This window comes from Eubalaena glacialis, chromosome 2 (genome assembly GCF_028564815.1).
Source record: "Eubalaena glacialis isolate mEubGla1 chromosome 2, mEubGla1.1.hap2.+ XY, whole genome shotgun sequence".
Classification (NCBI taxonomy): domain Eukaryota; kingdom Metazoa; phylum Chordata; class Mammalia; order Artiodactyla; family Balaenidae; genus Eubalaena; species Eubalaena glacialis.
Genome location: NC_083717.1, coordinates 152,051,411 through 152,075,813, shown reverse-complemented (window position 1 = coordinate 152,075,813; position 24,403 = coordinate 152,051,411). Strand labels below are relative to the sequence as shown.

Here is a 24,403-nt window from a genome sequence, read left to right as displayed (position 1 = left end):
CCCGGGAATATTGAAGTCACACTGTGAGCTGATTTTCCACATGTGTCCATGAACATTCAGCTATCATTAAAGAAACAAAAACCAATTCAAGAACGATAAATGTTTTCTGGTTTGGAGGAAAGAAAAAAAGCCTTATACCTGTTTGGGATTGCTAGAAATACTTTCTATTTCTTCCCATCAAAATAGACATGATGCTGGGGCATAAGATCTTTATTAATAACAATATTTAATACATGATTGCAAAGGGACATGATTATCAGAATAAAATTCTCCCTGTTTGAAAATACCTCCATTTACCCATAGCATGTGTTCCTATGGTTTAGACACACATGCTGATAAAAACAGCAAAAGTTTAGTTTGGGAAGTAATACCTCAGAACACCTCAAAGCAAGCCAAGTCAGTTTTATTGAAGGGAATACATTTACAAGAGGCTCCTGCTGACAGACGTGTTGTTTGGGGAATGAGTTTCATCTTCACCGCATCTCTCATGTTGAACTAACTCTGAATTTAGTGAGACCTGTGACTTGACAAGACACCTCATCCTGTTAGTGCCTCTTGTGAAGTTGACCATTTCTGAAACTGAATCAAAGAGCTTTTATTGTCAAGCAGAAAACATTGTCTGTGAAAGGAATATTCTCCAGTGGTCCCCTCCATATGAGAGGTAAACATTGCCAGAAAGTGCTGAGATCCTTGATCTTTTTTCCCTGTAGACTCATTAACACCATCTGTCAAGAAGACAACTCCTGAAGCTCTCATGGCAGAACAAGGGGAAAATAGAGTTAATACATAAGACTGAAAACAGGATTTGTCCCATAGCGCCAGACCCTCTGCCTATTTTCTCCTTTTCTCTTGAATGCTATGAAACCATTTCTAGTCTTTTTCTTATCACTAACATCAAAAGAATTTTCAGTAAGGTATCAAATCTAGATGGTAAGGATTGTTCATTTGGAAGTAGTTTTTGATATTTCAATCATTCCATTTATATACTATCAAGAGAATTCAATTGCCTCAGGTGAATTTGAAATTTAAGGAGAAAAAAATTATATACCATAGTTTTGATGGTATATCAAAAGGGTATCAAAGGGTAATTTCTTAAGGAAAAAAAACTCTAGAAAGCATGAAACTAGAGCCAAAGATAAATTTGCCACGTGTCAGGAAGCTACGAAATGTGCTTAAGATGCCATCTGACATACAGAAAGGGTTCCATAACTAGTAGCTGCTGGAACAATGATGAGCGTAGTTACGTTATTAGTGTCCCCCGACTTCTAAGCTTCTTTCCAAGTTTTGCCTCCTGTCAATGCCTCTTGTCTAGAAATTCTGATCTCATCATCCCAAGGAGAGACCTACTATTGTTATTTCCTTCTCCATAGAAATCCATCTTTTTTTAAAAAAAAAATCATCACATTTCCCAGCACTTACTGCTCAAATGGCAAAAGGTTTTACCCAGGTGAACTGGCGTTTGAATGGAGAGCATTTTTAATTCTTGTAACAGCAGTGACAAGTGTGGAGAAGGTTGGCAGTGAGACGAGAAGGGAAGAAGAAAGGGTAACAAGGAGGAAGCCAATACCTGGGGGCCAGGATGAGCCAGGCCAAGAGCCTCTGCCGGGCAGCAGCGCTTTGCCTGGGGGACTCTCCCCATCCATGTGCCTCCACTGGCTTCCCCAGGGGGCAGGGTGTTCCCTCTCCTGAATCCAGTCTTTGCTGGAGAGCACTCTACCCAGCATGATGGTGGGCTCTGGGAAGGAAGAGCCGTCACTGGCTAAGGCCAGTGATAAGAAAAGAAATACTGGGCTTCCCTGGTGGCGCAGTGGTTGAGAATCTGCCTGCCAATGCAGGGGACACGGGTTCGAGCCCTGGTCTGGGAAGATCCCACATGCCGCGGAGCAACTGGGCCCGTGAGCCACAACTACTGAGCCTGCACGTCTGGAGCCTGTGCTCCGCAGCAAGAGAGGCCGCGATAGTGAGAGGCCCGCGCACCGCCATGAAGAGTGGCCCCTGCTCGCCGCAACTAGAGAAAGCCTTCGCACAGAAATGAAGACCCAACACAGCTATAAATAAATAAATAAATAAATAAATTTATTAAAAAAAAAAAAAAGTAAAGCCCCCAAGGTCAGACCATCTCGTCGGCAACGTGCAAATCACCATCTGCATCAGAGATTTAAAAAAAAGAAAAGAAAAGAAATACTTTAATCAGAAATGGATTTGTTGTGGTTCTTAATAAATGTGTATTTTAAAGGACATTTAGCAGTTATAGATGTCAGGATAAACCCACGACTCTCCACTCCAGCTGTCCCTGGCAGACTTCCTCACAGAGCAAATCCCTTTGTAAGTACAGAACACAAAATGTGTGCCCAGTTGCTCTATGAAAACTGCTGCTTGCTCTGTGTGTAACTTTGATTCCAAGTATCTCAAATGTAGGGCTTTAGAAAGGCCATCCATTTTATAGCACTGTAAATTAACTACACTTCAGTAATACAAAACAGGCCATCCATTTTATAATAATGTAAATCAACTACACTTCAATAAAACAAAACAGAGAGGCCATCCATTTACCTGTGTGTGTGAGCACGTGTAACTTCTGTTTACTTTGCAAAAGGCTTTGCCTCTGGCTTATTTAGTCCCTTCATTGACGTTCTGTCTCCTTCAAGTTAAAATTTAGCTTTGGGAATCCCATTTCCATTTTACAAAAGTCTTTCCATTTTGGTTGTCTGCCACATGAAAGTAAAATCACGGCATGACTGTCTATGTGTTCAAAATGCATTTTTAACCTTCCCAGAATCACTGACCTATGATTCCCTGTGTTCTCAGCTGCTTGGAAGCAACGTTTACTATGAGACTTGATTTTGAAAGCCGTATCCCTGTGCTTGGAGCCTCACCACTTTGTCACGCCCTCCCCCCATGTGGTCCTCCTGTGGGGTAAATTGCTTCATACATGGGAGGCAAACATTGGCTGGAGATTACTTTGCTTTGCAATACTTTGAGGCATAATTATTTCTCTTCAGAAAGAGCTAGAAGAGAAACCAGAAACTAGTACTACCTAGAGCCATTTAAATAGATTTATAAACTTTATAAACGTGCAAATATGAATAACTTGTTGCTTTAAACAGAATATTTATACTACTCTTGAAAATACAATGCCTGGCACAAGATAGTTGCCCAATGAAAGCTTGAATGTTCATGTACAACTGAGTGAAAAAAATAAAGCTGAATTTTCCCAGCCTGTTTTCAGTCCATAATCAAAAAGGCACTGCTATTCTATCACTTTCGATGTTCCCTATATGTATCGCTAGCTTCAACATTTTGATTAAAACAATCCTTTGGGCTAAATAATCAATTTAGTCAGAAACCAAGCAAATCAAAGATTTAACTGAAATGACTATTTTCACACAATGAACTCAGACAATTCCTCCAGAATGGCCAGGTGTTTGTACATAAATGCAACCTGAATTTTATTTATTTATTTTACCATTTGGGGGTTATCACAGATGCTTCCTTCATTTTTTTCTGCCTTAAAAATGCTAGAGGAAAAAAGAAATTTGTCCATTGGACAGATATGTCAGAAAAAGGCATAATGTTTTAGGAATAATAAAATCCCAAGCTGTGCATGCCTACACATGATATGTGAGGCTGCACGTGGTCTGTAGCCTATTCAAACAGTAGCAACCATTTTGACCCTGTCGTATTCGTCCACTGGGAAAGAATCATCTGTCTCTTCGAATAGCTAGTAATTCCAGCAACCATTCATTTCTGGATTTCTCCGGGCTTCTCTGAGAATGTTTGGCAACAGCAGAATGGCTACCTCCAGGAATCTCCAGAGAATGGGTAGGAAAGGCTTAGCTCTGTGCCTGGGGAGATGTGAACTCCTCCACGGAACCCTTTGCACTCACAGTCTGTAGGTGGCAGAACTGGGTCCAATAGGTTCCACAGACGAATGATGGGTCTTCAGGGTTTGTGCTCTTGCCTAAAAATGGCTGTCAAGAGTTAGTCTATACAAGATGTGTTAAAATTAATACCTGACTATTAACCTCTATTTCTTCTCTAGGGAATGCAGTCGAATTTTTGGTGAAGATGGTCTGACGTTGAAGCTCTTTCTTAAAAGAACTGCTCCCTTTTCTATTCTATGGACTTTGACTAATTACCTGTATTTACTGGCTTTAAAGAAGCTGACAGCCACAGATGTCTCTGCTCTGTTCTGTTGTAACAAAGCCTTTGTCTTCTTGCTGTCGTGGATCGTGCTGAAAGACAGGTTCATGGGAGTGAGGGTAATGGCACACTTGATTCAATGCGTAAGGCCGCATTTAATCATAGATCCTTGGTATCAGGAGAGCTGCTTTGTTTTGTGGAGTTTCTACAAAACTTTTCCCATTGGTTCTGAGTACAGATTGAAATTTGAAGTTGCATTAGGACGCCCAGGCAGTTACAACATCAGGAGAAGATAAAGAGATTGTTTCCATTGGAATCAGTCAGCTGATTTCAACAGGAGGCACTCAGGGAAAAGAAGTTCTTTTCTTAGAATTAATGGTGTGATCAACTCCCTCTGTCCTCGGGAAAGAAGGGTTTGAGAAAATTAGCCACAGTAAAGATTATGATTTGCTTTTTTTCCAGTCAACATATGTTGGGACAACTCCCTCATGTTTTTTCTCCCCAGAGATGGATTTAATTAATATTGGTGTAAGTAGATAAGGTTACCAAACAGTAACTAAAGTCACCAGTAATGGCACAATGCTGTTAAAAGTGGCTATATATCTAGTGTGACTAACTAGATATGGAACTAAAAGCAATAACTCTTACTTTTGGGTACAAATCCTTAATTGAACTGCATTAAACTTCCACCAACCACTTCAGTTCTGAGTTTATCCCTTTCACAGGTAACATGGATTTAAAAATAAAAATTTTTTTTGTATGCTTGATCTTTGTTAGATTGATTGAAAGCCATGCAGATGTAAGGAGCCAGATCTCATTCATATAATATGGCATGCCACCATGATGAATATATTGAGTAAATAGTTCTTTGAAAGGAGGTCCAAACAAATAGCCTTTTTCCAGAAGATAAACATCACACAATTATTGTTCTCCAAAAGAGATGTCCAAGACTGGATTTGAAACACATTTTGCTATCAAAATATTGCTCTTGTTGCAATGATTCCAGGGTCCCTGCCCTGCTAAATGCTGAAATTCATGTCTATATTAGAGAGAGAGTTTGTGACAGCTATTATCCTGAAAACTTCATCTTAATAGCCAATTAGCTAATTCTGGTTGTATCTTGGGAAATGCTGCTCAGAAATTCAGAACTGAAACTTGACATGAACAAGTGAAAAGCTACAGCAGAAGACAACACAAGAAACTGAATCAGTCCATGATACCATTAAACTATACCAGATGTCCCATACTCATTCTCCATAGCTAATCTTAGATTTCACACCCAAAGGGCTTAGCATCATGTTTTCACACATGAAGCATTGGTATTGTCTGTCCACCATCAGGTGCCCTGACAAGTACTTGAGAACAAGAACCTTCTTTACATTGCTCACTGATCCATTCAGCTTGGGCTACATAATTGGTGGGCCCCAGAGAAAAGTGAAAATGTAGGCCTCCTGTTGAAAAAAAATGTGAATAATTTCAACATGGCAACATCAGGGAGCCCACTGCATCTGCACAGGTCATATGCCCATGAAACTAGTTCTACCTCTATCTCTAACACCTAGAATAATACAAGGGACAAAGTAGGGACTCTACATATTTAAGGATATAGTGAATGAACTCATGCTTACAACATCTTTCTCTTGTCTATCTACCACCACCTTGGATCACCCATGAGTATTTGGAGGGCCTTGTCAGACGAGAGGGCAAGAAAGGAGATTTAGGGGCTTTTCACTATTAGATTTACCAGTGAGCAAATCAATTGTATTAGAGTGAATGAATGCATTTAACCATGGAACTTACTTATGCAAGAGGTCGTATCAAAAGAAGCTTGATGTTTATTTGAGGACTTTTAGGGGGAAAAGCTCAGCTGTGTAACATTTAAATGGCAGATTTAGGAAATCTGCCTAGAAGCTACAAAGCATTTCTATCTTAAAATTTGCATCTGTGATGGGTTTAATGGTGGCCCCCAATAAGGTGTCCACACTCTAATCCCCAGAACCTATGAATGTGACCTTACCTGGAAAAATAGTCTTTGCAGACATAATTAACTTAAGGATTTTGCAAAGAGGAGATCATCCTGGTTGATCTGGGTGGCTCCTAAATCCAATAAAAAGTATCCTTATAAAAGACACACACAGGAAAGACACATAGAAGAGGAGAAGACAATGTGACCACAGAGATAGAGATTGGAGTGATGCAGCCACAAGCCCAGGAAAGCCGGGGCAGCCACCAGAACCTGGAAGAGACAGGAATGTAATATTATTCTCTCCCAGAGTTGCTGTTGGGAGCATGGCCCTGCCCAATTTTGAACTTCTGGCCTCCAGAACTATGAGAGAATAGATTTCTGCTGTTTTTAGTAACCAAGTTTGTGGTAATTTGTTATAGCAGCCTCAGGAAACTAATACAGCATCTGTAAGTAATAAGACCTGATAGAAAAATTGTTAAGTAGCCAATAAGTAGTTGTTAATAAGTAAATACATAAATTAAGACATCATAATGACAACATAGTAAGTATTAATGTCAGGCCTGCTGGGAGAAGTCAGGTATTTTTCTTTTTAAATGACAGGAGGTGCTTCACTTCTCACTGTGAAACATTAGGAAGTGTTTAATGCCATGTTCTAGAAGAATGTCAAGGTGTAATTTTAATAATGCCCATAATCAGGCCATGGAATATAAGAAGCACTGAAACATATTCAGCATTTTGCCTTTTGACCATATCAGCAGTTCTTTTCCTTCTGAGACATATTGAGAACATGTATAATTAGGTCATTTGAGAAATTAGAGGAGGACAAATAGAATACTGACAACATAAATGCAGCTCTTATTGCCTGCACCCATAAATAGGACAAAGCCTGTAGATGCCACCCCACTTGGACTACTCTCTTTTTAAATAGTTAAAAGGTTGCTTTCAGTCATCAAATCAAAATGTATATTTCTGACTCATTCTAAGTCTTCAGTAGTTCAGAAAAAGTTTGGGAATTATGATTCTCATTTGCATGACCCCAAGAATGATCACCCTTAAGATAAAACATATGGCCTCCCCTACTTCTATTTTTCACGTCAAAATGACACGATGAACAGAATGAAGGATGCTTTAAATTATAATATCAGTAAATACGGGTTTATCTGGAGCACCAGTTGGCCAGAATTAGCAATGCTCACATAAAAACTAATTATATGTTTTGAATAACTTGTTAATATTTAGTTTCCTTGGAATATTGATTGACTCAGAGATGGAAAGGTAGTCTGCCATACATTTAGTTTTCTATTATGAAATTCTTTCAACCAATTTGCTGGTGAGTTTTGGTGTGTTAAAAAACTCATAAGTAGTTGCTTACAGCTGATGTATGATAATCATGTGGAAATTAGTAAACTTCTTTAAAAGACCTTTCTTTTTAATTGCAAAAATGTTGCTAAGTGAGAATCCAGCTCTTGCAGCATTGAAGATGGGTGTTTTTCCCATCTCCAAGATCCTGTTTTGTTTAGCTAGCATTCTTAAATTCCTCAGAACCAGAATATCACTGAATATCAATGATATTGACATTGATCACAGAAAATCAATAAAAAAAGGTTCTCCTCAAAAAAAAAAAAACAAATGAGCCACTGCTTCAGGTTTTCTTCTCTATCACTGGCATCCATTTCACTCCAATGAAAAGTAAATGTCAGACTGGAAAATTAACACCCTTTCTTTCAGATCTTGTCCCCCCCTTATTTTTATATTATTAATCGAAAATGTTCATTCATTTTCAAATTCCCTTGAACATGTGAAGAAAATTGGTGGGCGGTGAATGGTTCAGCAGACTCCAACTTTTATAGCAGATTGAGGCAATGAATTTGTGTCCCTTCAGCTTGGCAGCCACCTATTTTCTAGGTATAATTGGGTCCTTATGTGTTTAGTTTCCCAAACTGTAGCTCTTTTGGAGACTTTCCTCCATCCGCCAAGAACTGACTGGGGTATGACAGTTAAATGGAATCTTTCATTGCTTAAACTGCTCTTCTCTGAATTCAAATTGGGCTCCAGGGCGCTCTAAATAAATCAGGACCCTGGAGCTGAGCGGCTACTGATTTGTGCCAATATTACATATTTAGATAAGATTCAAGACAATCTTGTTTCCATCTTGCCTCTGATTGGCATTTCTGCCGTAACTCTTCATTCCTGGGCAGTGCAGACTGCTCTGTCTAGAACCTTCATGCTTCCCGCTGGAGGCAGTAGAGGATGGGCAGTGGGGCTCATCCCCTTTCATCCTCCTCTTGGCAGGAGAATGATTCATGAATACAGGGAGAGGAGAGCTGAGTTGGGAAGGCTCTCCGATTTTATGCCCTCAAGGAACCCATAACCCCTGTCAACAGGATGCAGTCAATAGGTCTCATCTACCTTCCACACATACTCTTGAGTCTTTCCTTCCGGCATTTCTTTCCTTCTCTTCCATCCTGGTCTTCCTTTGGGATCATTTTCAGATGGGTTTTTTTTTCATATAAAAACAGATGTGTATGTGTGTGGCAGTGGGGTGGAGGATGGGAATCTTAGTTTGAGACTCAGGCTTGACCTGCTCCGCCCCAGGGACCCACCCTCCTCCCCCTCACACACACACACACAGAGTATCCGGACAGCTGTGGACTGCCCACCTCTTTCATTTCTCACACATCAACTCTTGTCCAATTTCATTGGCTCTGAGTAAAACAGATGGCTCTTCTTTATGGAAGCTTAAATGTAACATGTGGACAAGTTTAAGGATTCTGTGTAGCCACGGTTCCCTGAAAATGGACTCTATCCAAATACACTCAGAGGGAAGAAGGATGATCATCAGTGTAGGTCTCATTGGCCAAACTATGAATGTGTATCCCACCTTCAGCTGCTAACCTTGAGTCTTGAACTTGAGTGCAGTCTGGCCAGCAGTATAGCTTTGAGGCCCCCCATTTCAGAGCCTGATGTAGGCTTGGGAGTCAAGGTCCATCGTAAGCCGGGGAAGCTCCTACCTGCTCCATCCAGCTCCAGAAACAGGGTTAACCACATGGCAAATTAAGGAAAGATGTCTGGGTTACAGTTAGAAAGAGAAGCAGTTAAAGGTTCATTTCAATACCCTGAATCCTGGAAGAGCTGATATTGTTATGCGAATGATAGTTCTGGAAATCATTTGTCAATGGGAAACACAGTGACAGTGATGAGGCTCATAAACCCTCCTGGAGATCCAGAGAAGGGCTGGACCCTTTTGGGTTTTGAGGCCCTGAGTCAAAACATGAAGATAAAAGAAAACAAAAATCAGCCAAAAGCCAGCTATTTCTCTAGGCTTTATCTATACAAACTAATTCTTTGAGAGGGGAAAGAAACCTTGCTTTCAGGCAGGGCCACAGGTAGTATACATTTCAGTGAGATCACCAAATGTTTACTGTTAAAGCCCCTCTTTGGACTTTAAGAACAGGCTCAAACCACCTCATGGTCCCCCTCTGATTGGCCCTGAGAGTTGATGCAGAGACTCTCGGAGGGAAGTGAGCCCACAGAGGAAGGTAGTTGGCTCAGGTGGTGATGTCACTCAAGGAGCATGCAAAGATAATGGGCTAAATACATCCTCTTCCTCAGGGTATTCACCCCAAGTGGGCACACCATGATGTGAGAGGACCCAGAGGTTTAGAAGGTTAAAAATGAGGCATTGGCAGCTTTATGATCACTATGGTTACTAACATTTTCACCCAGGTCAGATTCAAGTAATCTGTGGGTTTAATCTGTGTGTCAAGTTGTGGTGGGTTTCCATCTTATTTAGACACCTCTGGTTGGTTATGGGGCTGGAACTGGAGTAGGTTGTGAGGAGAGCCATGTTCTTCTGAAGCCAAGCAGGTGGCACCATGAGATGGCACCATCAGCAGAGGAGTCCCTCATGCGGACGTTAATGTGCTCAGAAGCATTTTTGTGTTTGTCAGCATGTGGATGTCACATGTGAGCCCTTCTGACACAGTATTTAAAGCGCTGGTTTCCTGCAGGTACATTTCCAGCATCCTGAGCCCAAGAATCATTTTGTATTTTTTTGTTGAGAAGACAGACTATTAATCCTTCCTTAACGATTGATTACTTCTGAAAACGCACATGACTCAGACCTGTGCTTGGGTTACATATTCTCCAGAAATCTCAAGAATATTTACTCTGCAATTAACCAGTGGTGCCAGGCAGAACCACTCTAAGATCATCCAAACAACCACTCCGAATGAGCCTGCCACCCAACATTTCCCTGCATTTTCTAGATTAGCTGAGCTCCCTTCCCTTAGTTCCAACTGTGTAGATAAGAAACATACTGAAAAAAGAATTTAAACATGGCCATAGAGAACTTGTTCTATCAGATAGTTGTGAAATTTAAATAGAAATGTGGAAAATAATTTATTTTTCCCCCCAGGTAACCTATATAACCTATAAATTATTATCCTATAAATAACTGTTCATACCGTAGAGAGGAATTTTTCTAACATTGGAAATATTCAGATTTTCATGCTTTTGGAACTTAACTAACAGCACCGTCTGGCCCCCTGAAGTGAAAAATGCTTCTCTCCATGACCGCAATTCAAAGAGACACTGGTATAATTGATATGTCAATTTAAGTGGTCTGAGCTAATATTTTCACAAGCACTTAAATATAAAATGTAATGGAGATCTTTAAGAGGCTCATCATGACTATAATTCTGAATTGCTATAAAATTATGTAATCTTTGTCCATGCCCAATTCCTATCTTGAGAAAACTTATAATAGAAATACAGTGCATATGTATTTTTACTAATGGCTGACTCAGAAAAGAAAGTGTTCCCAACCGGGTCATATCCTGGGGATAATGGTATTAAATGTTCAACACTTTCCAGACAGTGTTTTTGGTTTTTTCCCTTTTTTTTTTTTTTGTATGGACTGTTTGTTTTCAGAATTCCCTAAGCCAAGAATTATATATTATACACAATTGCTTAAACCCAGATATTGTATATTATAGAATAATTTTAATAGTTTTAAATATTAACAGCACATCATGTTAAAGTTTCATTAGGATTAACACTGTGTTCTATTATCCCTGTCTTGAAGAAACTACCTGTTTTTTTGACTAAGAAAATACATCTGATGTTTGGTAAAAAGAAAACAAGTATTAATTCAAATTTATTATCCTACAAGTTCAGTATTTTGAGGGAACTCTATCTGTGTACATGAATACTTTAACCTATGAACATTAATTAACACAAAAACAAATCAGAAACTGCCAGTGTTTAGTGTAACTTTTCATTTCTCTGACATCAGATTGCCCAAAGAAATGTTGCAAATCCCTGGCTGAACTATAAATCCCCAAATCAAAGAAAATGATAAGTCTCACAGAATTCCCAGGTCTAGGTAACCACTTTACCATGTTTATTTATGAGTCTATGACTTCCTGTTTGGAAAACTGCCTTGACACCTCACATTGTGTGCATTTGTATTAAATTCTATTCCCTACAGTTTGAGGCATAGTCTAACTGGAACACATGGCTAGAAGGTTTAGAGACTGTGATACTCAGTCAGCAAGAGCAATGCCCCCCGCCCACCAAGCAGCCTCCCGGATAATGCTTTATGAAGACAGTTTTTCACTGCTGACAAGTCGGCTTCTGTTCTCAAGTACTCCTGCTGTTTTTCATAAAAGACGCTTTAGTATGGAGCTGGCTCTGACACCAGCTGTGCCCTTGCTTTGGGTGGTCATTAACAAAAGAAATGCTTTAACAGCATCTAAATTATATGTGTCATCGTTATCATACTTTGCACTGGCCTGGCCTTCAGCAAGTCTACAGTTGCATGTTGAAGATCTACATTTTGTTGTAATGAATAATTCACTAATAATATTTCAAAGGGTCAAAAAATATCATATATGTGAGAAATCTATCTACAGAGGAACTGATTTACTTGAGAATACTCAGAACTGAAGCTTAACAAAATTGATCACCAGGTATATTTAAATTTCCCACAAAGTTGCATCATGATTTTAAAGTCAGTGAGACTATTTCACAAGGAAATGACATAGTGTTTCCTATTCCAGGGTGGTCATTTTGCTGTTTATTGTAGCTTTAAAATGTTTTCCAGTAGAACCAGTTCAAGATAAATTAAAGAAACAGATGCCAACCAGCATTTCACAAAGGAAGTGGGCTCCTGTTTGGAATATACCAAGGATCATATTAATTTACAGTCAACCATTATGATTTCAATCAAATTCTTAATATTTCACTTTATACAGCTAATGCTCTAGAATAATTGAATGAAATTACCTTTCTGTGGCTTAATTTGCATGTAAACAGAAGGAAGAACTAGCCTCCATTTGATATTCCAAGTGACAGTGCAAACTCAGCTCGCTCCTTATAAATCACTCTGAAAGATTATTCTCTTTCCTTTTTTCACTTTGGCCTAAAAGTTGCCTCTTAGCTGCATCAATATTATGTTTCCATAATCAAGTTCTGGTTATGTGGAGATGTTCAGAAACATTCATTGATCCAAGGAGCTGATTAAAATGTATGCTGAATTGTCTGAGGAAAAAGAACACAGTACAGATGAAAGTGCTAAGAAGTGACTTCCTATTAAATTTATTTCACCACTATGGGTATTAATCTCTAGGAATTTGATCTAAAAATTAAACTACAATTACTAGCCCTTAATTAGAATGTGAGCAGCTTCTATATTTTCTGCCTGGATGTCTCCTGAGCATACGGATTTCTTGCTAATACTGACCCTTCCTACATTTAAACAGTGATGTACAAGAGGTAATTGGGTTTGAGGAAGCATGTAACAACTCCCACGAAGCCTTCAATTGCTTGCTCTGGGGTATGGAGGCATCAATTAAAAATTTTTTTCTCTTTGCACTCTACTTGATAGATAGTTGCCGCAATTATGGCAATCACTGGCATCGTCATGATGGCCTATGCAGATAATTTCCACGCTGATTCCATCATAGGAGTAGCATTTGCAGTGGGCTCGGCCTCGACATCTGCACTGTATAAGGTATTTTGTGCACTTCCTTATGTACTCAACTGTCATTTGTAGCTTAGACTTTTAAGTTATAAAAGAAGGAAGGACAAAGAAAATCTTGACTAGCAAAAAAAAAAGATGGTTTAAATAATAACAAGTACCAATTATTGAGTACTTGCTACAGGCTGGGTGCTTGCTAGAAATTTTCACCTGTGTAAATGCACCTCTAGGAGGCATAGGTACTTATCCCCACTTTCCAGATGAGGAAACTGAGACTTTGAATGATTAAGAAGTAACTTGTCCAAGATCACCCAGCCAGGAAGTGATAGAGCCAAGATTTAAATTCGGACTGGTCAACTCCAAAGCCTGTGGTCCGTGCCCCGACTCCTCCCAAATCATCCACCAGTTGTAGCAGGAGCCGAGAAAGACTTCTCCCCTATGTTTCTTTAATTTAACTACTGAGGTCATTATTTCAACTACAATGAGGTATTAAAAATAATAAACCGGCTATCACTTGAGAGTTTACTGTTTGTTGCATATTAACCTCGTGCCATGTTATTAGCTAAATGAAGAGCCTCTTTTCCTCTCTGATGGATACTCTGGGTTTGTACTCACAGTTCTTTCTCCCCTGGAGTGGCCTGTCATCAGTGAAAGTTCTATTCGGAGTCACTGCCCCTGACTTCAGAAGTGAGGATTAAGAGAGCAGATCTAAAAGGTTATTCACCGAAGTTCCACTTTTCAGAGCCAACTTTCTGGATGTAGCTAAAGAACTGTTCCACTTTCACCTCTCTTGGTGTTTCAATGAGAAAATCCTCTCTGAAAGTCAGAAAATGCCCTTTGCATCCCCCCTGGATGCCTGTTCCGATTATTCACCAACTCTGCAGCTCAGAGGACATCGTGTCTATTTCCATATCGACATTTCCTGGCCCACTGATTCTGTGACAAGCTTGACAGGTGTTCACTCAATCACCATTAGTGTTTAACTTGTCCCCAACTGAGACTCCACAGAGATGTGTGATGTGTCCAAATACCACGAGCACGTGCTCAAGTTCTCTTAAGCCTCTCAAGAGAAAAAAATAATACATTTAGTTGAAATTAAAAGCAATACCCAGACTTGCTATATGCCTGGGATGGCTCTTTTATAGAGAGAATTCTCCTGACCATGTTACAGATGTATTCATTCTGGGAGTGGTAATATTTGCTGACATGCACAAAATCGTATGTGCACCATAGAAAAGAGCTACTCTGTGCTACATTGTTTGAGGATTAATAAAGGAAGCAGAGAGGTTAAAAAGCCAAGAAATATGGACTAGAGATCTGGTTCCTCCCCAGCCTGATGTGTGATTTAGGTTAGCTGTTTATGTCTCCTTGCCATCTTTTCCTACACACAGATTTATAATCCAGAAAACAAAGACCATCTTTTTTTAAAATCTGGAGAATAAATACAGTACTTGTGAAAATATTTTAGGCTCAGAGAGAAAAGTGCTTATAAATCCATGGCATTGTTATTATTTCTCTCAATAATATAATGATAGGCTCTCTCTGTCCAATTTAGTTTTCAGTACCTGTCAAAATAAGGGTAAAATGAATCCCATGCTTGAAGAGAAGAACTGATGGCACCTCAATCCTAGATGTTTCTGGGCTTGTCTGCACTCTTATTTATCATCCACCCTATAGCCATAACTGATGGTGGTGTTTTTCCCAGTGTGCAGTATCCCTGTGGCACAGAAAGTGGAATTCATTTTATGGCATTTGCTGTTTCATATGAAGGTTAGAGGGCATTTGAATTCCTTATCTCAGCAGCACATTTAGTGCCATGGAGACGGTGGGATAAGAAGACATAGAGCGTAAACCCTGGGCCACTTAGTTCATGATGTAGAAATTGCCTTTCTGATACAACAATGTCCCTGACTATGTGGCTAATGAGTTCCTTCCTCGTTCTAGGTTTTGTTTAAGATGTTTCTCGGAAGTGCCAACTTTGGTGAAGCAGCACACTTTGTCTCCACATTGGGTTTCTTCAACTTAATCTTCATCTCCTTCACCCCGGTCATCCTGTATTTCACCAAGGTGGAGCACTGGTCCTCGTTTGCAGCTCTGCCGTGGGGCTGTCTCTGCGGGATGGCAGGGCTCTGGCTGGGTAAGTGGCCCTGGGTTTTGCCTTCCATTTCCTATGTCACTTGACCTCTCCTTGGAGAGTTAAATTGTCATAGTAGGATTATTCCTTTGGGTACCCCTGTCCTCTATTTCCCAAACTTACCTAACGTTGGCTAATGGTTGCAAAGTTCTTTGCAGATTATTGCTTGATTAGATCAGAGCTATCCAGCTAGTATGCCTCCCATGGGTTAAGTGCTGAGCTGGAGCCCCAGGCCTCTCTGATCACCGATCCTCAAGTAGCCTCGTCCATTCTTCATGATGTACTGTATGATGTTACTGTGTTCCATGTGTGGCACAGTGTGTCAGGCAGAGGGGAAGAGTGGATGGGGGATTCAAGGGACTCAAAGTGGATCAAAATGGCAGGGGCACCAAGTGCAGGAGGAACTGGGGAGGAAGGAGGGAGATGACATTCAGGAGGGCAGCAGGTCATGGAGGGCCTGGAACGCCACGTTGAGGGGATTGGATTTCAAATCCACTTAATGATCCTTAAGCAGGGAAGTGACAGGCTTACATCTGCATTCTAAACAGTCTACTCTGGCTGTGTCTGGAGAATGAGTTTGAGATGGGAAACCCTCACCGAGCAAGAGAAGATGACAGAACAGGACGAGGTGGCCCTGCTAAGTAGGCTGTGCCTAGCAGATGATCAAGAAAAAGCCACCTGGAGTGTTTCTCGTGTTCTCTCTCCCAACTCCCCATGACTCTGAGGCTGTCTGCTTCACCTGAGCAGCTGGGGGGCTCCCACTTTCCAGCTGCGCTTTCATTTAATGTGAGAGGAACCTCAATATAACAAGCCCACTCTTTCCTCACCAAGCAGTTGAACCACAACAAACACCCAATGACTCAGTGTCTCTACTCAGAATCAAACCACTTTCATCCTGCTCCTCTTCCCCCGTTCCACCCGATAACAGCACCCTCTGCCTACTCCACGTTCACCCGCCACACTGGACCTGCAGGACATCTGCCGCCCCTCAGTTGACCTTCTTTATCAAGGTGACATAGTCTGAAACAGCACTGCAAGTCCTAGGAGGGAAAAAGGATGCCCTTGTTTTCGTTCCCACAAAGACATTGGGTCATCTTCTTCTACTCTGGCCCAGGCCCCTAAGGGGAGCTCTTCAACTAGACAGGAAACACTCACGAGAAAGAGCAAACATTAATTGTTGATCCTTTAAATTCTACTTTTGAAGACCAAAAATGTGTAGTTATGACCGCTCATAACCTGTGCTAAATTGAGTAGTAGAAATCAATAGCAGTCTTTCCATAAGACCAAAACACCCTAATTAAAATTGCCTAGATCTCTTCCTGGCCAAAAACAATCTAATTGGGAAAAATCATAGCCCAAATTTCACTACCTCTTGGCCCCAGCTGTGACCCGTGATCTCCAGCTTGCTGCAAAGTAGCCCTCCACCCTCGTTTATCCCTTGGCACCTCTAATCCACGCTCCTAAGCAAGCCTGCTCAGGCTGGGCATCACCCATGCCAGCCGGACCCTGTAGTTCTCCACCAAGCAGCGTGATCTCCACACTGCACTAGGTGTAGTGCCACCCAGCTTAGAGCTGCCCCACAGGCTCACCCCCGTGCAAGGAGCCCTCTCTGTGCCAGTGTTGCCCTGTGACAAAATGAGGAGACAGCCTCTCTCCTGACTGTGTTACACACCCCAGGGTTTTACAATCTTCAGTGCTTCTGCTGTTAAGTTTTTATTGCCACCTTCTCTTCTCCATAGGAATCAGATATGATCTAGTGAGAGCAGGGCTGGAGACAGATCTGAGAGGCAAAGAGCAGGCTGAACTCTGACCCCAACCCCCATCACCTGTAACCGTGGCTTCAATCTGCTTAGGTTCACCTGGCCTCATTCCTGCTCTGGCTTGGCCGTAGCCCACGTGCAGATTGGCATCATCCATGCACCTGACATGTCTGAGGCCCACTTAAACTCAGGCAGGGCCCCGTGCTATAGATAACATATTGAATTATGTATTCTTGTCCTGAGATTGTCAAAAGAGCTTGTAAGTGTTCCACCTAAAGCACTAAGGAAAAGCAGACACCCATTTCAGTGAAGCCACTCGGTTCTTGCTCAGTGAGAAAAGCTCAGTTCTCAACCAAATACCAATACTTCCCATCAATCTGCTAAAATATCCAGTTCAGCCAATAAAATGACAGTTGGGGAGTTTAGCAGAATCTGTACTGTGTTTAATAAGTTCCTGATTTGTTAGAACAGGTCATATTTGACTCCCCAAACTTGAGGAGAGAGTTGAGATGCTGGAATATTCATTCCCATTGCAGCTGTGCCATAAAGGAGTAGTTATCAACTTAGGAAGGTCCTCTGCCTTGATTGCCACTACTATTGTATGAAAATTATGAACAAGCCCAAGTTTTGTGAAAGTCCAACCCACAGTCTCTAACTGACAAGCAGGAGTGACTCCAGATGACTAAGTTAGTGAGCTTAATTAAAGTAAGAATTATAGATAACAGTACAAGAATAAACACTGTCCTAACTGGAATGGTTCTAGAACCATCTTTGGTTCTACAGAGATACGGGCAACAAGGTTTTGAGTCATTTCCATAGAGATCCTTTCTGAATTGAGGACTTTTTGTAGTTGTTAAGACTCATTTCTCTAACCCCTAAAACAAACACTAGCTTGAAATCTATTAAAATAATGCTATGTAATTTATAATTTTCTTTTCGAAAACAAGTATTTTTGATCATTTTTGTGTAGATAATTATTTTAACTAACTTTATATTTAGCTAAAGATGTCGGAAGATATGTATTAAAGGGTATCAAATTATACCTACAGCTGGTTCTGTGGACCTGCCCTGGGGTTATCTGTGCACAAATCAGGATGTGGAAAAGGTGCCTGGGGTTCGGTGAATTACACTGAACACAACTTTGTTTGCTCATGTGATGCTCACCCCAAAAGAGAGGGAATAATGCAGCATAGGCCATCCTTGGACAGATCTTCTGTTAGGCAGTAACACTAGGGCCTTTTAGTTATTCAGGAATATGGCATGATATAGTAAAGTAACAAGGGAGAAAGCCCCAATCAGTCACCAGCTTTCAACCTCCGTCTCAACTTTATAGTGCTAATGAGCAGGGTACTGAATTGATTATTTCACTTCTTTGCATGGCTCCCTACCCCCTTTGCCAACCAAGAGATCAGGCAGCCAGGGTGGCAGAGGAGGAAAAAGGAATATGACTATTTCAGGTACAATACATATGAATCCATCTCCAGAATTAGAGGATTAATTGACCAATGGTACAGATAATTTAGAAGGCATGTTTAGCATAGACACTGATTCTTTTATGTTAAGAAGGAAAGAGCCCAGCATAGCAATTCCCTTTTATCCTGTGTATCCTCCTTTATTTTACAGCCTTCAACATCCTGGTGAACGTTGGTGTGGTGCTGACATACCCAATCCTCATCTCCATCGGAACAGTGCTCAGCGTTCCTGGAAATGCAGGTACTGTACGATTTGACGTGTGCACAGGAAGTCTCCTGCTTGTGTTTGTTTTACACCCTGAGTTGTTTCTTCGAGCAATTGTGAATTATGTCCCTTGCCTGGGAAGATGTTTTTAAATATCATGAAGGTGGCAGACAACAGAATAACTATGCAGCACACTTAAAATTTCCAGCTACAAACACTGTTTTAACTTGGTTGTGCTTTTAGAATTAAATACCAAATGTATCATTTGGGTTTCATGTAATCTCCCTGACAACCTAATTTTGTGGTATTTTTAGAGGAAGTCCTATGGAAACAAAAGGCATCCCAGCATAGGATTCTCAAACATCACTAATGAAAGTGCAGGAAATATAGAGGGTGTTTGTATGTTTACATACAAACATACATTACATACATTACATCAGACTCTCCATGGGTAGCTGTGAAAGCTTCTCCCAGGGGCACAGCAGATGGCCCTCTGGAACAGACATAAGAAAAAAGCAATTTGACTCACTTCAGGGACAAGAGGAGAAGCTACTTTTCCAGGAAAATCTTTCTAGGTAAACTGTCTGTGGAACAAATAATGAAAGTGGGTTATCTGGATGACTGTATAGTCCTTCTAATTTTAAAATTCTATTTTTCCAAGTCTTAGGTAGTCATCTTTCTTTACCCCCAGGACAATCAGCAAATATTTACTGAGCACTTACTCTGTGATCATGACTATAGAAGAGACTGGGAAAAAAAGATATTATTGTTCCCATAAGAAACTTACACTGAATATGGAAAACAAGACTGACATATATGAAATAACTTAGAACTCTACAAAGTAATTTATCATTAAATGCCAAATTGTGTAAAAGACTCCAAGGACTATAAGATATTTAGAGGAAAGCCATATCAGGGAGGAGTGGAGTTGTCAAGGAATTCCATTCATTCATCCATGAATTCATTCATTCAACAAATAATTTCTGAGCACTTAGTATATGCTAACAACTGTGCTAACACCTGGTGATAGATCCTGAATAAGACACAGTCCCTGCCCTCAGGACCATGTAGTGTAGAAAGGAGATGAAAGGAACCGAGTAATTACAATGTAGAGAGAGAATGGCTTTGATAGAGGTATGTACTGAATGCTCTGAGAGCACACAGGAGGGGCATCCAAGGAGGCTTCCTGCAAGAAGCGTAAAGGGAGGGGTCTAACAGAGGGTTTAGCTGGATGAAGTGCATATGAGGAGGGAAGGGCATTCCATGCAAAGAGAACAGCATATATATGATTCCACTACTAGTTACATGGCTGCAAAACTGAAAACAGGGACTCAAAAATATCCTTGTATGCGAATGTTCATACTATTTACAACAGCCAAAGGTGGAAACACCTAAATGTCCATCCAGAGATGAATTGATAAACAAATTGTGATACAATGGGATATTACTCAGCCATAAAAAGGAATGAAGCACTAACACATGTTACAATATGGTTGAACCTCGAAAACATTATGCTAAGTGAAAGAAGCCAGACACAAAAGGTCACATATTGTATGCTTCCATTTATAGGAAATATCTAGAATAGGTAAATCCACAGACACACAGCAGGTTGGTGGTTACCAGGTGTTGCGAGGTGAGAGTAGTGGGCTGGGGAGTAACTGCTTAATGGGTACGGGGTTTTATTTTGAAATAATGAAAATGTTTTGGAAACAGATGGAGGCGGTGGTACATTAAGCTGTACAAAATGAATGTACAAAATGCTACTAAACTCACTTTAAGATGGTTAATTTTAATTTATATGAGTTTTATCTCAATTAAAATTTTTAAGAAGACTAGCACGTGCAAAGACCTAGACATTAATAAGCTTGGCTCATTTAAAAAATCTTCAGTGGTCCAGTGAAACTGGAGAAGCATGAAGGGATGCAGAGGAAAAGTATTAAGAAATAAAACTGCATGGACACACTGCTGTATTTAAAATAGATAACCAACAAGGACCTACTGTATAGCACAGGGAACTCTGCTCAATATTCTGTAATAACCTAAATGGGAAAAGAATTTGAAAAAGAATAGATACATGTATATGTATAACTGAATCACCTTGCTGTACACCTGAAACTAACACAGCATTGTTAATCAACAATACTCCAATATAAAATAAAAAATTTTTTTTTAAACTGCAGAGGTTATTCAATCAGATGGCATTTGCCTGGAAGGGTAAGTATGATTTCGAGAGAGGGAATGGAAAGCCAATGGAGAGAGCGCTATCGATAATGACGTGGAAAAAGGGAAGATGAGCTTCAGAGAACAAGAGAGGCTTTTGGAAATCTCTTAGAAGTAGCACTGATGTGGTCATTTGTTTTCAGAGAAGCTTAGAAACAGTGATGGACTGACTGACTTGCTGTTCCTTCCCTAGCTGTGGATCTCCTGAAGCAGGAGGTGATATTCAATGTCGTGCGCCTGGCTGCTACCATCATCATCTGCATTGGGTTTCTGCTGATGCTACTGCCCGAGGAGTGGGATGAAATTACCCTGAGATTCATCAACAGCCTGAAGGAAAAGAAGAGTGAGGAGCATGTGGATGACATCACTGATCCCAGTGTCCACCTGAGAAGCAGAAGCAGGGCCATTGGGACTGTGTCCATACCACTGGCTTAAGGAGGAACACATTTTGAATGCACGTGTATGTATATTCTGTGAATATAACAAAATTTTCTCACCACCTGTACACTCAAACGACAGTATTAACTCTGAATTTGCATAAGTCATATGTGAAATAATGCTAACAATAAAAGTTTACATTTATATGCTTATCAAGGAACTGGTGTAAATAATCATAATAAATTTTTTTATTAAAACCTATTCATACTTGTTCTATTTCTTCTGGTTTTTTTGGGGGAGGGGGGATTTTCCCCTAATTCACAAAATTTTCTCAAAATATGAGGTTCTATTAAATTATGGGCTTGTCATTACCTTTTTCTCACCTGGAACTGAGACCTTTTCATTCAATCAGAAAAAATTGCATAAGTACATGAAAAGGATACACACTTTACATATATTTAAGGCCAATAAGAGCCTTCAATTTGAAAGCTGGAAAGTAATTAAGTATCAACAGAGTATCGTCCATATGCAAGACTTACACTAGGAACGATGAAGATGTGAAGATGTAAGACTCTATCTGTACTTTCAACATGCTTACAGGAGTACAGAGCATAAAAGAGGTTAGAAATATCTCTAATATGAGGTAGACATTTGAAAATGGTGTAATGGTTATGGAGAGGACATCTATTTCACCAGTTTTAGAGTTGTTTACATTTGCTGTCACTTCAACTCCCATTCACTCTTCAACCCCCCTTCTGGGCACCACCTTCTGCCCACATCATTCCTCTGGTGAAGTGCATTCACCAAAGTCACCAATGACCTTTTTCCTTGCAAAACCATATTGACACTATTCAACTCTTACTTTATTGTCCTCTCTGTAGCATTTGCATGATGACCACTCCTTCTTCCTGCAATGTTCTCTTCACCTAGATCCCATTATGGTCTCCTGGTTCTCTTTCTGCCTTACTGGTTGCTCCTCTGGACTCCTCTTCCTAGGCTGGTCTCATTGCTGTCAGTGTTCAGTCCTTGTCCTTCTTAGCATCTCACTCCACACTCTCTTCCTCAGAGATCTCATCTGCTTCCATGGCTTTCAATGTCATCCATGTGGTGATGGCTTCATAATATTTACCTCCAGCCCAGATTTGTCCCCCAAGCTTCAGATCTGACTATCCAAATTCCTTCTGCAGGCTCACTTGGATGCCCCATTGTTCACTTCACGTTCAAAAACATAGCTAAATCTATCATCTCTCCTCCTCAGACCTACTCCTTCCTCTCCCTTGTTCCCTGTCTAGGTTAATGGTACCATCATTCACTGGCTGCCCAAGCCAGAGATCAAACTTAACTTCTGCCTTCCTCACCCTCCACATCTAAACCATAAACCTTATTGATTGCTTTCCTTAATATTTCTTGAGTCCATGCACTTCTCTACTATGCTACCTATTCTATGACCCTATCATTTCCTGATGAATGAAATACTCTTTTTACTGGTCTAACTCTCAGTATTGCCTCTTTCTAATCCCTTTTGTACCCTGCAGAATGACTTCTCTAATATATAAATTTGATCATTCTACTTCCCTATATAGAACACTTCAGTGACATCTCATTGTCCTCAGAGTAAGTTCCAAACACTTTTGCAGGTCATTCAAAGTTCATCACTGATTGGCTCCTGCCTACCTCTAGAGAAGCACCATACAGTAGAACTTTCTGTGACGATGGAAATATTCTATATCTGCACTGTCCAACATAGTAGCCACAACTGGCTATTGTGCTCTTTAAATATGGCTAATGCAATCGAGGGACTGCATTTCTAATTTTATTTAGTTTTAATTACTTTTAAGTTAATATTAGTTAGCCACATGTGGCTCTTGGCTACCATATTGGACAGCACAGTTTCTACCACACCACCCGCTGCGGCCCCCTGGAATCTCTATGCTTTAGTGACACCATCCTTCTTATAGTTCTTCAATCAAGACATGCTCTCTTTCTTGTACTTCCTTTTCCTCTCTCATCACCTGAATAACTCTTACCTAGGCTTCATGACATGATTTATTCCTATTTTCGTGGAAGGTTTTTTCTCATCCCCCAAGCTAAACAATGTGGCTTCCTTAGACACCTCTGCTTACTCCGTTATAGCACTGGTCGCCCTCTGTGGTCATTGTCAGTCTACTCATCTGAGTTCCCAGTAGACCATGGGTTCCTTGAGAGCAGGGATTGTGTGGCATTCATCATTGTGTTTCTAGCATAGTACCTGGCACTTACAGACACTCAATAAAGGAGTGAATGGGTTGCTTTACACTGGAGGTATGCCCCCTCCACCCCCGAGCTGTATTAGATCAGTCTTAGTTAAGGACAGACATTCTCATAGAGGAGACTGGTTAAAGGAAGGGCCAAAAGGGATTAAATGTACCACAGCCTTTGTTACTGAACTGATAAAAGGCACTTCTTTCCTAAGAGGCTGGTTATCTTAGGGCATCTAGCAATTTAAGGTAATCTGCACTTTCTGGCATCTGTTGTACAATTCTTTTTTAATTCAAGTGGCCCCAGAAGTGTAGGTGAGATGGTCATGGGGCAAGAAAAGGGAACTTGGGATTTCATACCTGCTGGCTGGGTATCATAGTCAATAAAAACCTTACCATTTTTTCATTTCTCTGTCATTTTTTGAAAAGACAATGACAGTCTCCTGGCATTGGTAGATGGAATGATATTAATTAAAACAATAATCATGACACACTTCAAACTTCATGAAAAATGGTAGAAAATAAATGAAGTATATTATTAGTAAATATGAATTAATTCATTATCTAAGTAGAGTTGGTTTTGACTATTTAAATGTCATAATGGTACAAACATTGCTCTTGCCTTGTTTTTAAATTGCTGTTAAATAGCAGTAATCACTGATTAACCCACTCCAGCATCTTGCCATTACTTAGCATGGCATTTAAAATTGCATTTTGACATCTTTAAGAAATGAGCTGTTTTGTTCTTTTTGATAATTCATTTTGAAAAATTGAGTCAGCTACCCTGGAAAGCACTAATTCAACCTATAACTGATCACCCTAATTAGCTCAGTCTATATTAAGAAAATACTTCCGTTACGGTATTTGTTCATTTATTCATTCAAAAATTATTAAGTTCTACTTCTC

At 40.3% G+C, this 24,403-nt stretch overlaps 1 protein-coding gene across 1 annotated transcript in view; it reads left to right on the top strand.

Moving 5' to 3' along the window:
* SLC35F4 (solute carrier family 35 member F4) overlaps window positions 1-21,317 on the top strand; it is a 284,343-nt gene extending 263,026 nt beyond the window's left edge. The window contains exons 4-8 of the mRNA XM_061182607.1: window positions 4,043-4,262; window positions 12,999-13,124; window positions 15,036-15,228; window positions 18,609-18,698; window positions 21,076-21,317. Coding sequence (XP_061038590.1) covers window positions 4,043-4,262; window positions 12,999-13,124; window positions 15,036-15,228; window positions 18,609-18,698; window positions 21,076-21,317 — 871 coding nt within the window. The remainder of the gene's footprint in view (window positions 1-4,042; window positions 4,263-12,998; window positions 13,125-15,035; window positions 15,229-18,608; window positions 18,699-21,075) is intronic.
* The last annotated feature ends 3,086 nt before the right edge of the window (window positions 21,318-24,403 follow it).